The 16,036-nt window shown below is 42.1% G+C and overlaps 1 protein-coding gene across 1 annotated transcript; it reads right to left on the reverse strand.

The window, feature by feature from the left end:
- Positions 1-402: 402 nt before the first annotated feature.
- BTNL2 (butyrophilin like 2) lies at positions 403-15,611 on the reverse strand. Its single transcript, XM_021098499.2, has 8 exons — positions 15,533-15,611; positions 13,242-13,589; positions 10,317-10,598; positions 8,773-8,793; positions 3,579-3,926; positions 2,294-2,578; positions 1,335-1,430; positions 403-760 (listed from the first exon to the last, which is right to left on the reverse strand). The coding sequence occupies exons 1-8, from the start codon at positions 15,609-15,611 to the stop codon at positions 513-515; spliced, it is 1,707 nt and encodes a 568-aa protein (XP_020954158.1). The 3' UTR covers positions 403-512.
- Positions 15,612-16,036: the final 425 nt, after the last annotated feature.

Genomic DNA, 16,036 nt, shown 5'->3' on the forward strand with positions numbered 1-16,036 from the left:
AAGGGTCTTTTGTCACCAGATATCAGATTATAATCAGTAGGCAGGATATCAGAGACACTGGGATATGATAGGTCACTGAATGCATCAGCCTCCAGGTCAGATTTGATGCCACAGTGAAGTTAAAGCCTCTTGATTAGGGGAATGGGTGATCCTGTGAGCCCCTTCAAGAAACTGGTGAAAAGATAAAAGAGCTGGGACTTAGAATATAATCCTGGTTTTCAGAATCCAAGGTTATTGTTTTCCTTGGAAGCCTTGGGTACAAGAAAGATGTCAGGAGAATCTACCTTAGAGGACCAAAGAATGAAGAGGGGGTACAGAATTTCAGAGAAAAAAAACATCTCAGGGGAAGATGTAGATAGAGCACTTGCTCATGTGATAAAAGGAGAGGCATTTACGGGCATAGTCAAGGGACAGTCTAACCAGTCCTGGAGACATCCTCAGAGAGAGGAGGCTGGGAGGCAGGTTGATGACCCAGTACTCATTTCCATAGCAACCCATTGCCCAAACCATCCTCAAGTAACACAGAGAAGACTCTTTGAAGAACTGTCCTTGGCAACATTCTGGACACATATTTTCCTGTCCCCAAACACCACCTCTGTGTACCACCCTCCTGAGTTGAGCCCCTTCTGGAGCTTTGAGCTTTGAGGAGTTTTGAGAAGTCCCTCTTTTCTCCGTCTGGCTGGCTTCATGATTGGCAGTCCATTTCCCTCAGAAAGGATCCGGTCTGGGTGAGCTGTATTTGGATCCAATGTCTTGTCCACTTCAGAGAAAGAAAATCCTTTCTGATAATAATGAACATGGGAATATTTTAAAATATTAATTTCATGATATTAATATCCAAACAATAAAACAAAAGTTACAGTGACTTTAGAAACTTACTGTAGAGGAACTTTCTAGGGCACACAAAATAATCAATATACGAGAACTCCCTCCTTCAGAGCAAAAACAGCACTGAGCAAGTCACCATACTAGTAATGATCTGAGTGAAATGTTCATGCCAACAGGATCCCCATTAAGTCTCAGCTCGCAGCCTTCAAAGCAGAGATGGCTCTGCCACTGTTTTTCTTCCTCTCTCTCAACCAGATCTCTTGGGAATGTGCACTGGGGCATGAAATTATTGTCATTTAATTCTTTTGCTAGTTCTTCCACCACTGTAACCTGATCTCATTCAGCACTGATCCTCAATTCCATGCATGTAAGCCATGGACTCTCATGTTTCCTTAATTACTGAATATCCAAGGAATGCCTCTGAAAAGAGAGGCTAGGGAAAGTGTACAGTAAATTTCCCACCACAAACCACACTCCACACTGCTGTTTCTGTTTTCCTAACTTACCTTTTCTATAGCTGTTCCACCAGATCAAGCCCACAGTTCCAACAAGAAGCAATCCCAACACAAGCAGTATCTTCCATGGAAAAGTCATCCCAGACTCTAAAATGGAAACCCCAGAATCACATTAAATCACAAAACTGGGAAGTTTCAAGATCATCCTTTTCATCTGAGCAGTTCCTGGGCTGGAGAGGAGGATGAGAATTGGTCCTATCCAGAAGGAAGTTGGGGAGTTCCCCGGTGACTCATGGGTTAAGGATCCAGCATGGTCCCAGCTGTGGCATGTGTCTGATCCCTGGCCTGGGAACTCCTGCATGTCCTGGGTATAGCCAAAAATAAGTAAATAAAAGAAGGAAGTTGGTCTGCTCCTCCCTGCTCCTTGCTCTGTAGGAGCTGAGGAGAAACTAGAGGTTTATGCTGGCTTTCCTGTTTGCTCTTCTCAGCAACACAAATGCACACATGCACGCGCGCGCACACACACATACACACACACACACACACACACATTTCTCCCCCCTTCTCTTTTCCAACAATATCACCACAATCAGTTGAAACACAAAGGTAGTAAAAAGATAAATTTACCAAGGTCACAGCCATGACGCCTTCTAATCCAGAAGAAAACCCATCATGGTGGCGGGGGAGCGGGGGGGGGGCAAATAATGTCATTGTTTTCATGAGAAGAAAAGAGTTTGTAGATGTCGTGGTGATGGAGTCCATTCTTGGAAATTAATATATAACAGTGTAACCATATAACCTTGGGGCTTTGGTTGGGGATTTCAAGGGAGAAACTTAAAAAGAGTAGAATTTCTAGGTGTTCCCAAGACCAGCTTTCCAGAGACAGTAAAAGACTTCATCAGAAAGAAAAAATAAAAAACAAAAAAATAGAAGCGTGATAAAATGAGTAAGCTTCGGTTGGTCTTCGTATGTGTTTCCCAAAGCTGAGAGGAACTCATGGAATCACTAACCTGAAAGAAAAAAAGTTGTCATTTTCTCCTCCTGGCCAAGAAGGGGGTTGCTGATGGAGCAGGTCACATTCACAACAGAGGCATCTGTGGCCAATAAAAACGCCTGCACATGGAACAGCCCATGGCTGCCTTGAGTCACCTCCTGGGAAAAAGACGGTCTTGGCCTTCCTTCCCTGTCTCTCCATTGCACGTGGGGCTGTGGGAACCACCCTTCCGAAGTGCACTTCAGCTTTATTTGTCCATCCTTCTGTTCCTCCAAGGAGACGGAAGGGTAAGACCCCAGACCTGGAAAGAGAGATCAAGGAAGACAACCTAGCATCTCTGCAAGTAGTTACATGGCCACTGAGAAGGAAGAGAAGGATTCAGGGCCTTGGAGAAGAAAGCCAAGCTCATGCGGAATAATATCCCACTTAGGAAGGGGACTATCTGGAGCCTTCATTGTTTCCTTTTGTTTGCATATCTTTATGTTTTGTATTCCTAAAATCTTTCTGGGGCAGATTGAGGCATGCATTTCAAATCCATTTTTCTTTCTTCTCTACCTGAAAGAAAGGAACTTTGGCCAGGTCATGAGTCACACGGCCAGGAAAAAAAGAATAAGAGAATATGCTCAAAGATCAAAAGCTTATAAATATATGTGTCCAATGGCAAAAAACTTGGGGGTTCATCTTACCTTTCAGCGTGTGCTCCTAGGGATGTTTTCTCACGTATTTGTTAATCTGAATACACCATCAATGGGAAAGACAAGTAGATGAGCTACAATTTAGACGATGTCCTCAATGGCACTTGCTGACCTTGGAAAATCAATTCTCACCCACAAATATAGGCAGTGGGAAATCATGAGGCAGGGAGTGGTTTTTTCTTTCCTCCTCCATCCCTGCCAATACTGTCAATATTTATGATTTTTGCTTATATTATGGATCTAGTTTAAGCCCTCAGATTATCATAATTTTAATACCTACACAGTTCCCAGAATTTTAAGAACATACTGAAATAATGAGTCCTCCATAGTTATGGAGTAAAATTCTCACATTTCACTAGATGTGCAAGTTTCACTTTATGGAGATCCAGGAAAGCATACCAATTCTACACACAAAATTAAATCTGGTCATTTTGCATTTGTGGACTTTATCTATGACAGCTCCTGCACATGGAACAGTTTAATATAAATTTGATGAGTGAATGGACATTAAGAAAATTTCAGGTGCCAGAGAAATTTTCCATGAACTAGCAAGTTTAAGCAGTAGGAGTAGATGTTGCATTCAAAACATCTGTATAGAATCCTTACCTACAATCTTCAGATCCAAATGGGCCTCCTGGTAGACACCATCTTTTTCAAAAAGGCACTGATACTGCCCATCATCTGAAGTCCTGGCATTGCTTATCTTCAGGGTCAGCCTCCCTTCATTGATGGCATCACGCACCAGTGCAGTCCTCCCCTTATACTCTGCCATCTGCTCTCCAGCCACGTGGTCCCCATCCATGTAGACATAAACAGCAGGATAACGGTGGGATTGGACCCACCTCACCTCCATGCCCTGTGCATCAGTCTCTGGGGACAGGTAACAGGTTAACTCTATGTCTTCTCCCACTCTGACAAGGATGGGCTGGGAAGGTCCAATCACTTTTAAGGAAGCTGTTAAATAGAGCAAACAAAAGCCAATGAAATATTCAAACTGGAGCAAATGGTATCATCAGCAAGAACTCCAGTAAGGTTTGGAGCCTAAGAGCATCCTGGGGAGCCATGAGGTTTAAAGTCATCCTTTGGAGAAGTGGAAGTTTAGTAGAATCAGGATAGAGGTTGTCCCTGTTCAAAACAGAACCATCCCACGACATGTGTCTGTCTGAAAATCATCACTAACTGAACCCACACCTGCAGCCACTACCTATAATCTTATTCAGTCACAGCCAATAAGAAAATAATTTTGCTGTTAAAATCAAATTAACAGTTTATCACTTCAAATTTGCATGACCCTAAACTACTTTTTAATCTGTGTATGTGTCAGCTTACTTTTTTTTTTCTTTTCTTTTTATGGCCACACCTGTGGCATAGAGAAGATCCCAGGGCAGGGGTCAAATCCGAGCTGCATCTGTAACCTATGCTGCAGCTTGAGGCAACACTGGATCTTTAACCCACTGAGCAAGGGCAGGGATAAAACCCACATCCTCACAGAGACTATGTTGGGTCCTTAACCCGCTGAGCCACAATGGGAACTCTTGTCTCAGCTTCTTATACCACAAAATACTATATATCACTTTATATCACTATAAAAATCATAAGGTCATACTGGAGTTAAACAAAATAATCCATATAAAGAGCTTGAGGACCTGCAGTGTGAATGGAGGCATGAGATTGTAAGACTCAAGGTCATTGGAATCAATTACACTCTAGACCTTGATAACAGGGAGGGAATCAAAGTGAGTCAGGTGGGTTTTAAGTAACGAAATTTGAAGAAACATTCTGCCAGTTTGCATTATAATAACTTATATGTGGGGCTCTAAGCATACACTAGTCAATGTCTTCAGGCGATTTTGAGAAATGTTGTAAGATCAAGACCTGGGAAGATGAGCAAAACACAAAGCACAAAACAAGAAGGAATTTTGTAAAAAGGAGTCTAATTCCCTCATTGTGGAGAAAGGAGAACTCTCTGAGGGCTTTCCTGAATCCAAGCTATGCTGCATTTTCAGTTCTCATCAGTTCCTGGCCGTGCTGACTTTGCTCTATGCTCTATTAAGAGTCATCCTTTCCCATTAAATAGTAGAATGTTTTCACATATGTTACCATCATTTATAATAGAATTACAGGCATAAATCTGTATATTGTCTGGATAGGAGTCAATGACCAAAGGCAAAATGTTCTCATTATATATTTAGTCAAAATCTGCCAGGTACTTCTCAAGACAGGAAACTTGTTGCCAGCATCATTCTGTCAGATTATTCCATTCTATTCTTGCTAAAATTTGACTCCAAGTTATTTCCAGCATTTCGCTTGCTTTATTCTGCAGTTTTACCTGGAACATATTATCTCTAGTTCATATGGATCTGTTAAAATTGAAAAGCAAAAGTAGGAGTCAGAAAAAAAAAATAACTAGGGATTCATTTGCTGCTATTTCTCAATCCATGTGTCTTATATATATATATATATATAAAGCAGACTGTCTCCTCATCTCTTTATCCATATGAGGATATTTTTTTCTCCTGTCCATGACCTGCATATCAAGTTTCAAACTAGATTACCCTGCCAGAGACTGGTAATTAGGACTTAAAACTGATTTTAATAGGGACTAAAGAAAGCAAAATATCAGTATGAAAATTTAACAAATTAGCCGTGTTACCAAATATATAAGACTTCTGTTTTTCCAGAATCCAAGTAAAAACAAAGTTTTTTAAAAAACATGCAGGGAGATCCTGTTGTGGCTCAGTGGTTAACGAATCCGACTAGGAACCATGAGGTTTCGGGGTCGATCCCTGGCCTTACTCAGTAGGTTAACGATCCGGCGTTGCCGTGAGCTGTGGTGTAGGTTGCAGATGTGGCTCGGATCCTGCATTGCTGTGGCTCTGGTGTAGGCTGGCGGTTACAGCTCCGATTAGACCCCTAGCCTGGGAATCTCCATATGCCACAGGGGCGGCCCTAGAAAAAAGGCATAAAGACAAAAAAAAAATTATGCAGCCTTATGTGTTGTTAATTAATGCTCTACTAGAATAAGAACTCCTTGAGAACAGTTCTGCCTAATTTGCTTTTTCTATATAGTTTTGTACCCAGCCTTCCACATAATTTGTGCTTACATTTATTGTGTTGCTTTATTGGGATGTATGTTCCAAAATAGCTTCTGAATATCCACTGAAAAATTAAATCCTTTCTGGGGTGTCAAGTTGCAGACTTGTAAACGAATTCCTTGAAACCTGGTAATCTCATCATCATATTATCTAATCCTATTTCTTTCTTTCTTTCTTTCTTTCTTTCTTTCGTTCTTTCTTTCTTTCTTTCTTTCTTTCTTTCTTTCTTTCTTTCTTTCTTTCTTTCAGGGCTGCACCCATAGCATATGGAGGTTCCCAGGCTAGGGGTTGAATTGGAGCTGCTGAAACTGCTGGCCTACGGCACAGCCACAGCAAAAAGTAGGATCAGAGCCGAGTCTGTGGCCTACACCACAGCTCATGGCAATGCTGGATGTTTAAGCCACTGAGCAAGGCCAGGGATCAAACCTGCCTCTTCATGGATGCTAGTCAGATTCATTTCTGCTGAATCATGATGAGAACTCCCTACATAATCCTCCTTCAATCAGCATATTCCATTAAGTGGGCTATCTCATTCACCGAATATGCTAAATCATGTTTCATTATTTTATATCATTTATAGACTCTCAGAACCTAACACTACACTAGGGATTAGATTCAACAATGTTCACTTCAAAGTGAGAAAAATAGAGACCAAAGATTTACTAAAATCAAACATAAGTGATTAAGAACTAAAACTCTTAAGTGAGATAGACATGAATTAGAAGGCACCTATCACGATTTCTTTGTGCTATTCAGCAAATCACATATGTCTCTAACATTATTTCCCAAATATAAAATCGTGATAAATCTATTCACCTTTAAAAATTACTGTGAGAAAAAAAAATTCCTGAAAAGCGTCCTACTGGGCATAGAGTTACTATTTTTTAAAATTAGCCATTATTTTTATAACCAATAACATTATTTGCCTTAGTAGGAACAAAGACATCAGTCTCAGGACCTCTATAGAAAGCTCGGCTTGCCAGAAGTTCCCTGGTGGCCTAGCAGTTGCGCATTCAGCGTTGTCATTGCTGTGGTGCAGGTTTGATCACTGGCCTGGGAACTTCCACATGTCGCAGGTGCACCGAAAAGAATGTATGTATATATGCATAACTGGGTCATTTTTCTGTGCAGCAGAAATTGACAGAACATTATAAATCAACTAGAATAAGGAACATTTTTTAAAGTACAAAAAAATAAAAATAAAAGTTTTCACTAAAAATTTTTTTTAAATTACAAAAAAGAAAGCTTTGATTGCCAGCAGCCTCTGAGCTCCAATTCACAAGCTCTAACAATGCAGAGGTGGCTGTGTGGCTCCTGGTCAGCTCCTCCACGAACAGCGCAACCTCAAAGCTCCTGAGGTTACAGCCTCCTTCCGACAGACAGCCTAGGGGAGCTCTGTCTTTTCATCTTGTTTAGCTTTGGTCCCACAAGGTCTGCACAACTTAGAACGGATAGGACATCAGATTGTATTTTATGTGCTGGCTCTCCAATGGGCATGTCTGTTTGGTTCGGCTAATTCAGAGAAATGACTCTTCACCTAAGATTTTCCGGAGAGACAGACCCAGGCGTCAACCTGCTCAGACACTGGATGGGCTTTCTGGGCTGTGACTAAGGAGCTCTGCCAGTCCAGGTTGCTGTCCTGGGTCACCCCAGGAGGGAGGGGATCTGACTTGGGAAGTAAGGCTCAGAGGTGTGCAGCTGTCCTCAGATTGTGGGGTTACCTTTGACCATCTCAAGGTCCTTCCCTTTATCTTTATGGCCCAAAGGGGTCCAAAGTGTCACACTAGACTCTGGCAGAGATTGGGGTGTGTTTGCCACCCTAATTTTCTTCAAGGTCTCCTACCTGGGCTGAAAAGTGTATTTAAACTCACCTAATTTGTGCCTAGGGATGCGTATGCACACACACACATGCACGTATTCCTGTAACAAGTGACTTGAGGGACAGCAGGGTACTGATGGGACAAGAAAAAGAGCAGGTGGGGGGCAGGATGTTCCTTGTGGGCTGGGAGAAGAGGTCACAGAAAGGAGGACAGGGAGGAAGATAATAGAGCAACATAGGAGAAACAGAAAGAGGCTCAAAAATCAGTTGGTTATTGTTTAAACCACTTACCTTAGGTACAGTAAAATAATACCTTCAGTCCAACTATTAAGTGGGGGAATAAAAGGGGAAATATAACCCCCAAGCACAGGGTCCCAGGCTGTATCTAGGAAAGTAACAGCTCCCTCCCACAGTGATGAGGTCTGGCCTTTGGGGCTGAGAAGCAAGTGCAGAAACAGTAGCAGGTGCAGGTGGTGCAGGTGGTGTCATTTCATGATGACACTGCACTTACACTAGAAACTCATGCTGGGGCCTCAAGGGCTGGGCCAGCTGCCCTGTGCCCTCCCCAACCCCCTGATCCGCCCCCGCCAACTCCCCTTCCTCCTGCCCAGGAGGTCAGAGCTTAGGTCTGCACTCTTTTTAGGCATCCGTCTGAGGCTCATGGGATCCCCATGGGCACTGAAAGTGGTGGGTTATGAAGTGCAAAGGTGCCTGCTGGAGGCTGCGCTTTGCTGGTCCCTCTGGTACTAACTGAACCTGAAGGTCACACCTCGGTTTCTCTTCCAGATCATGAGGTGCTGCCTGCGCACTTTGTCCAGGGAGCAGCACCTTCCTCCGCCAGCGCAGAGCCTCACCTAGACCCATGCAAGCCGCCACAGCCACTTACCCAGCTCTGTCTGGAGTTTCTCTGGAAAAAGAATGAAAATAATATATCAAGGAATTTGGTCTAAGGGAAAGGAGGGAAAATTTTCAAAAAAAAAAAAAAAAAACCCAAATTCTACATTTTATTGAAACGCTTGATTCATAAGAAATAAAATGTAGAAAAATAATGATTTTTACCCTGTCCATCTCTTTCTCCCCATCCACTTCCTGCACAACAAAAATGCTCCCAGTTCTGCCACCCCACGATTCCGCTTGTTTCTGCTTATATTTAACATATCAATGTTTACCCATTTTATAAAAATAATATTCTTTTTATAAATGCATACAAAGTATAAAAATATTTGGATACAGACAATTATTACCCATAATTACAAACTGAGAGATAAATATATGTACATGTTTTGCAATTGTATAAATGTATATATACATATACATATATATACACATATACATATATATACAAATATATATACTTGGATCCTTCTAACATTAACTTATTTATTTAAACATTTTTCCTTATATCCATTTATATGCATAACCATATATAATTATATTCTATTTTTGCTTTTTTTTTTTTTTTCCTTTTTAGGGCTGCACCTTGACATACAGCATACAGAGGTTCCCAGGCTAGGGGTCAGATTGGAGCTACAGCTGCCAGCCTATGCTACAGCTACAGCCACAGCAACACGGGATCCAAGCCACATCTGCGACCTACACCACAGCTCACCAAAACACCGGATCCTTAACCCACTGAGCAAGGCCAGGGATCAAACCTGCAACTTCATGGTTCCTAGTTGCATTCGTTTCCACTGAGCCACGCTGGGAACTCTGTATATTTATATTCTTATATCTAAATATAAAGGGTGTCCCAGAAGTCTTAGTGCCATTTTAAGTTATTACATGATTGGAAATGTCTATTTATAGACAGATATAAATAGATAGGTAGATAGATAGATAGATAGATAGATAGATAGGTAGATGGATGGATGGAAGATCTTTATCATTGAGTAGTCCATCGTGAGGATTTTTTCAACCTTTTAAATTATTCAAAAATATCATTTTTCATCAATGCTATAATGTGTAGTAACATAAGGCACTCAGAACTCCACTGCTGTGTTGGGTTTGAGGCCCATTATTTTTGTTACTATTTATAAAAGAGATTATAATTCAGATGCTACTGTGCAAATAGTTATCTCCATCTCTGATTGTCTTCAAATAATTAGTTCCTAGAAGTAACTGACACAAATAACAGTACAGGAAAACATTTCCGTTGAAAGAATATAAATGTATTTCCTTTACAACGTAGTGCATACTTGTAAGTAAAGAGAATTAATAAAGGCAGAATTTGAAAATAACTGGAATGTCATTAACAACAGCTATATGGTATATATACATATATATTTATAGCCATACATGTTTTATAGTTTTAATGCATATTACTAAATGTTAGATATTTTTCTTGATTAAAAAATATTATGTGAAATGGAACAGTCCCTGCAACCTTTCCTGTTAAATCTGAGCATCTGGTCCTAGAGGCAGAGCACTGACCTGGGATGGAGATGTTTGACCCCTTCTTCTCAGAGAGCTCTGGGTTGCGGATGAAGCAGGACACAATCTCTGCAGAGGTATTCCGGAGCACAAGCATGCTTTCCACGTAGAACAAGCCGTCTTCCTCTTGGAAGTGATGCTCAGAGGCAGTCAGCAACTCTTCTCCTGTGATGTCTTGCCAAGAAACCTGAGGTTCTGGGAACCAGCCTTTGGCAGTGCACACAAGCTGGAGTTCACTTTCCACAGATCCCATCAGGTGGATGGAAGGGGCGGACCCCAGACCTGTGGAGCAAAGACACAGACCCGAGGCCTGGAGCCCACCGAGGCTGGGAGTCCAGTGGCATTGCTCAGAGGGAGGGAGAGCAGGAGTTCAAGGTTCTGGGCAGCAAAAGGGCCCCCCCCCCAGGTTTCTTCCCATTCAAATTGGAGGTCATCTACACTTTATTTTTATGCCAGTCTGGATCTTTAAATTTTAGCATGTGAGGAGTATTTTTATTCAGATCCAAGCAGGAAAATAAGAGAAAGGGACATAATGGTGTTTAGCTTATGTCTCTAGTACTGCAAACAGAGATGTGTTATAAGTGATTCATAAAATCCCTCATTCCACAAACTCTGCCTTTTTCATCATAATATTATTGCATCAGGGATTCTGACAGGTTGGATGATACCTTGACTCCACTTCAAACATAATATTTAATATAAAGTGAGAAATCATCTCCTGGGAGAATATTCTTCCCGTTCCTTTTTGTTGGCAGTTATGATCTCGGGGTGCAAATAGGTAACCTGGTGTATGTCAAAGGGAAACTTCATGAGGAGCTTCTGTCTCTAAAATTCCATTCCAGGAGTTCCCTCATGGCTCAGTGGATTAAGAACCCAACTAGTATCCATGAGGATGCGGGTTTGATCTCTGGCCTCACTCAGTGGGTTAAGGATATGGCATTGCCATTAGCTTTGGTGTAGGCAGGTGGCTATGGCTCTGATTTGACCCCTAGCCTGGGAACCTCCATATGCTGTGGGTGCAGCCCTAAAAAGAAAAAAAAAATCCCTTCCATAGGAAAATATTTCTGAGACATCCCAGTTTTATATAATCATGAAATTCTTTCTCTATTCAACACAACTCTCAAGCCCAAAAAAAGGGGATTATATTTTCCATAGATGGTAATTCTGTCTCTATCACTTGCTGGGGGACAGAAGCTCACTTACTTTCCCTAGAATCTTAGCAAAAATGAAATGCATGGGTGTCCCCTGGTGGATTAGTGAATTCGGCATTGTCACTACTGGCACAGATTTGATCCCTGGCCCAGGAACTTCTGCATGCCACAGGCATAGGAAAAGAAAGAAAGAGAGAGAGAGAGAGTGATAAAGGAAGGAAGGAAGGAAGGAAGGAAGGAAGGAAGGAAGGAAAGAGAGAGAGCGAGAGAAAGAAAGAAAGAAAGAAAGAAAGAAAGAAAGAAAGAAAGAAAGAAAGAAAGAAAGAAAGAAAGAAAAGAAAAGGAATGAAAGCGGGAGAAAAAAGAAGAAAGGAAGGAAAGAAGGGAGGGAGGAAAAAGAAAAAAAGAAAAGAAATTGAAATGCACGGTTTATTTTCAAATTTCCCTGGTAGTGAAATGCCTTAGGATGTGGCCTCCCCACTTGCTATCTCAGAAGCATGTGGATTCATTCATCCATCTTGAATCAACTTGAACATAGTAAGAGCAAGAATCACTGCAACAAGTGTTAGGAATAAAGATGTCGGGAAACAGCCTCATGGGGGAGCAAAGAAAGAAGCAGTATCAGCCGGAGATAACATCCCTAGAGAACTATTTCCCTGCTAAAGTACACAGGTTAGCCTGTTTTTCTCTGTAGCACATGGAGGAGTTATTCCTGCCAGGGCACCATGCGGTCGTCTCCTTTTCAGATATTTCTTTTCCTACAGAGAGATCCTTTCTTCGGTCATTCCATTCTTTCAACTCCTTCCTACTGTGCTCACTCAAAATCATCAAGCAGAACCTTGCCATTCCCAGAGGGTATGTCCAAAAGCTCCCCCAAGCCTCCAGTTCACTGAATGCTAGTATACACCCCATAAAAGCACAGTGGGTTTGTTTGTTTCATTGGCCACACCCACAGCATGTGGAAGTTCCTGGGTCAGGGATCAAACCCAAGCCCCAGCAGTGACAATGCTGGATCCTTAACTTCCAGCCACCAGGGAACTCTTAAAAACACAATATTCTTATCTTCTTCAGTCACACCACTAGCTTGTTTTCTTTTTTTTTTTTTTTTTTTTTTTTTTTTCTTTTCAGGGCCGCATCCAAGGCATATGGAGATTCCCAGGCTAGGGATCCAGTCGAAGTTGTAGCTGCCGGCCTATGCCAGAGCCATAGCAACGCAGGATCTGAGCTGCATCTGCAACCTACACATGGCAACGCCAGATCCTTAACACACTGAGCGAGGCCAGGAATCAAACCTGCATCCTCATGAATGCTAGTCAGATTTGTTAACTGCTGCGTCACTACAGGAACTCCACCACTAGCTTTCTAATTGGAGGCATCAGACAAAGAAACTCTGTGTTCACCTCTCAGTTGCGTTTGAGGCTGAGCAGAGAACACATCCACTGGGCAGCATCTTGCTCAGCAGTAAACTTGCTCTTGCACGCTAACCTATGTGGCAGGAATTCTTGCCTCAGCAAAATTGCTAATGACTACACGTCATCAAGTTTAAGTCATCCTCAAGAAGAGTCAAAACTGTAAGTTAAATTGAGGGAAATTACTGACAAGTGAGCTCACTTCGAAGACTTCAAAACACTCATCTTCAAATGAACCAGGTTTAAGGACTGGACATTAGCAATGGCCTTGATGAATAAAGAGGAATTCTCCGACTGGCAAGAAGTTCACCACAAATTAATATACTTCTCCTTCCGAGACCCTATGTCTTTTCCCAAATATTCACCTGCTACTTTGAGCAACAAGCTTGTTTCTCCATAATAGTTTTCCTCTTGGAATTGGCACCAGTACTGCCCACCATCAGATGGTCGGATGTTATGAATCTTCAGAGCCACCTTTCCCTCGGTAAGGTGGTCCTCAATCCACTCCACCCGGCCTCTGTATTCCTCCATCTGCATCTCTGTCACCTCGGATCCATCCCGGGATGCAAACACAGGTGTGCTGCTCCCTGAGCGGTACCACCTCACGACCATGTGCTCTGCTGTCCTCTTGGGGAGGAGCTGGCAGGTTAGCAGGGCATCTTCCCCGACCATGGCCAGGACAGGATAAACAGAGCCAATCACTCTGAAGTCATCTACAAAAGAGTGACAGAGAGAAACCAGGAAATGCCACCTAGAGGATCAATATGGTACTTTGGGATGGACAGCCTATCAAAACGGAGGCACCTGGAGGAGGGAATGCTTTATTTTCAATGTTTTAAGAAACTCCGCATTAAGATTTGCATGTTGGGTTGTTTACAGAAACAATCTTATGTACCAAAAAGAGCATGCAGTTCAAAACATTGCGTGTCTTGAGTGCTGAATCTGCCACTTACCGGCTGTATGATTTGGGGGGCAAATCCATTATTCTTGATGAAATTTTAAGATTTGGCATCTCAATTCCATCATCTTTAAGACTGTAAAACCACAGTCTTTAAGTTGTTTTTAATTCTCAAATAAGTTAATGTGTAAATTGATTTTTTGGAATTGGGAATTTTATAGATTAGTGATTTATTTCATATTTTATAATTTGTAGTTTGTTGTTGTTGTTTTGGCCACCCTGGGACACCTGGAGTTCCTGGGCCAAGGATCAGATCTGAGCTGCAGTTGCAACCTAAGCCAAAGCTGTGGCAACGCTGGATCCCTAACTTACTGAGCAGAGCCAGGGATCGAACCTGCGTCCCAGGTCTCCCAAGACACCACTGATCCCGTTCACAGCAGGAACTCCAGTGATTTATTTTATAGTGAGTAATTTCACTTCAGTGACTGACACTGTAATCACTTTTTCTAAAATTTAGATAATAGATTTATTCGATAGATTTTTCAGCGTTTCAGATTGGTGTTGTCTTGTCCTAGGTAAAGAACTGGGGTTTTTTTTGGGGGGTGGGGGGTTGTTGTTGTTGTTTGGGTCTTTTTTGTTTGTTTGTTTTCTTTTTTTGTCTGGAGCAAACAAAGACTCCAGTTACCCATGCTATGCAAAATGCAGTTTTTGCAAGGACATTTTGTGGTGGATTAAGAGCAGTGCCTTGTATGAAGAGTTCAAGCCTTCCAATCAAATTTTAAGTCACGTTTGACCTCTTCACTATATGAAAATTGAAAAGGTGTTTAATAATTCTGTGTGTTTCTATGCTTAATAATTTCATATATTATGTATATTATTTTGTTTCCATCCTAAATGCTCCAGGGCCATTTGCACTTTCTCTGTGCAGATCCAATTCTCCTAAGAAGGAACTTGATCTTGTTTAATTGCTGCTCAGCGTTAAGTAGATGGTGCTCGAAAGGTCACTGTGGTACATAGGTGGAGATCTGCTTGCAGTCTGCATTGATGGAACCTGAATATAAAGCTGGAACTGAAGCCATACCACCTGGCTGACTTCCTTTACAGGTTAGGAAAGTGCATCCTCAGCACATCATGTAGTTTCTGGCAGCCTCGGTCTGGACCCTGCGTCTTCTGATGTCTTGTCCAGTGTTTTTTCCCACGTGGCCACCTTGCATTTTCCTTGGAGCTCTGATATTACCTGCTGACACTGAATTTTCACATTCCTTTTTCAAGGGACAATACTGTGACCAAGAAAATTCAGCTATTGAGATTTCCAAGCCCATTTCTTGGAAGTCTCCTTCTAACTTTTTATTTCCAAGCATTTTTATGCTGTTTGATTTATGGCAAGAAGCAGTTGCCTTTCTTGCCCCCAAAGTGCTGTCCTAAATAGAAGCAGGAGAGTGGATAACTTACTGTGTTCCAGGTACTGATTTAAATGCCTTCCATGGCCAGACTCATTGAATCGTAAAGCCTTCGTTAGACTATGAGACATGGGTAAGGTTGTTATTGTTACCTTAAAGATGAGAAAACCAAGGCAGGAGCTATTCAAGTAACTTTCCAAGGTAACACAGCTGGAGTGGGGAGAAGCCCTTTCTGGAACACAGGTGCTTTGGCCCCTGGGTGCGCACTTTTAATATTTGTACTAGCCTTTTCGCATTTAGAACTCTGCACCCAGATGGACCTCTAAAAACACTCAAGTATACAAGAAGGACCTCTTACCTGACTGCTTCATGCTGAACACTATAAAGAGGAAGGAGGCAGCGAAAGCAGACAGACTGTATCCTGGAAAATCCACCATCCTCCCTGGAGCAAACATAGGGACAGTATTATTGTATGTAAATGAAGCTGCAAGCATTGCCCTGGTTTCCTGTGATTATGTAGACAAAACAAGGAACCAACATCAACACCTTCCACAATCAAACGATGAAATGATGTGGCTCTCTTTCACTGCATTTATTTATTTTATTTATTTATTTATTTATTTATTTATTTATTTTTGGTCTCTTGTCTTTTTGTTGTTGTTGTTGTTGCTATTTCTTGGGCCGCTCTCGCGGCATATGGAGGTTCTCAGGCTAGGGGTTGAATCGGAGCTGTAGCCACCGGCCTACGCCAGAGCCACAGCAACGCGGGATCCGAGCCGCGTCTGCAACCTACACCACAGCTCACGGCAACACCGGATCGTTAACCCACTGAGCAAGGGCAGGGACCGAACCCGCAACCTCA

The sequence above is a fragment of the Sus scrofa genome, chromosome 7 (assembly GCF_054392235.1).
Source record: "Sus scrofa isolate SSC_HxYL_T2T_F1_AM1 chromosome 7, Sscrofa_HxYL_maternal_Yorkshire_Landrace_v2.0, whole genome shotgun sequence".
Classification (NCBI taxonomy): Eukaryota; Metazoa; Chordata; class Mammalia; order Artiodactyla; family Suidae; genus Sus; species Sus scrofa.

Coding starts and splice junctions, on each gene's coding strand:
- BTNL2 (XM_021098499.2), bottom strand. CDS start 15,611: ATGGTGGATTTTCCAGGATACAGTCTGTCTGCTTTCGCTGCCTCCTTC. Junction 1,431..2,293: donor GACAACTTTTTTTCTTTCAG/GTTAGTGATTCC, acceptor TTTCCATTTTAG/AGTCTGGGATGACTTTTCCA. Junction 761..1,334: donor GTGGAACAGCTATAGAAAAG/GTAAGTTAGGAA, acceptor CTTTCTCTGAAG/TGGACAAGACATTGGATCCA.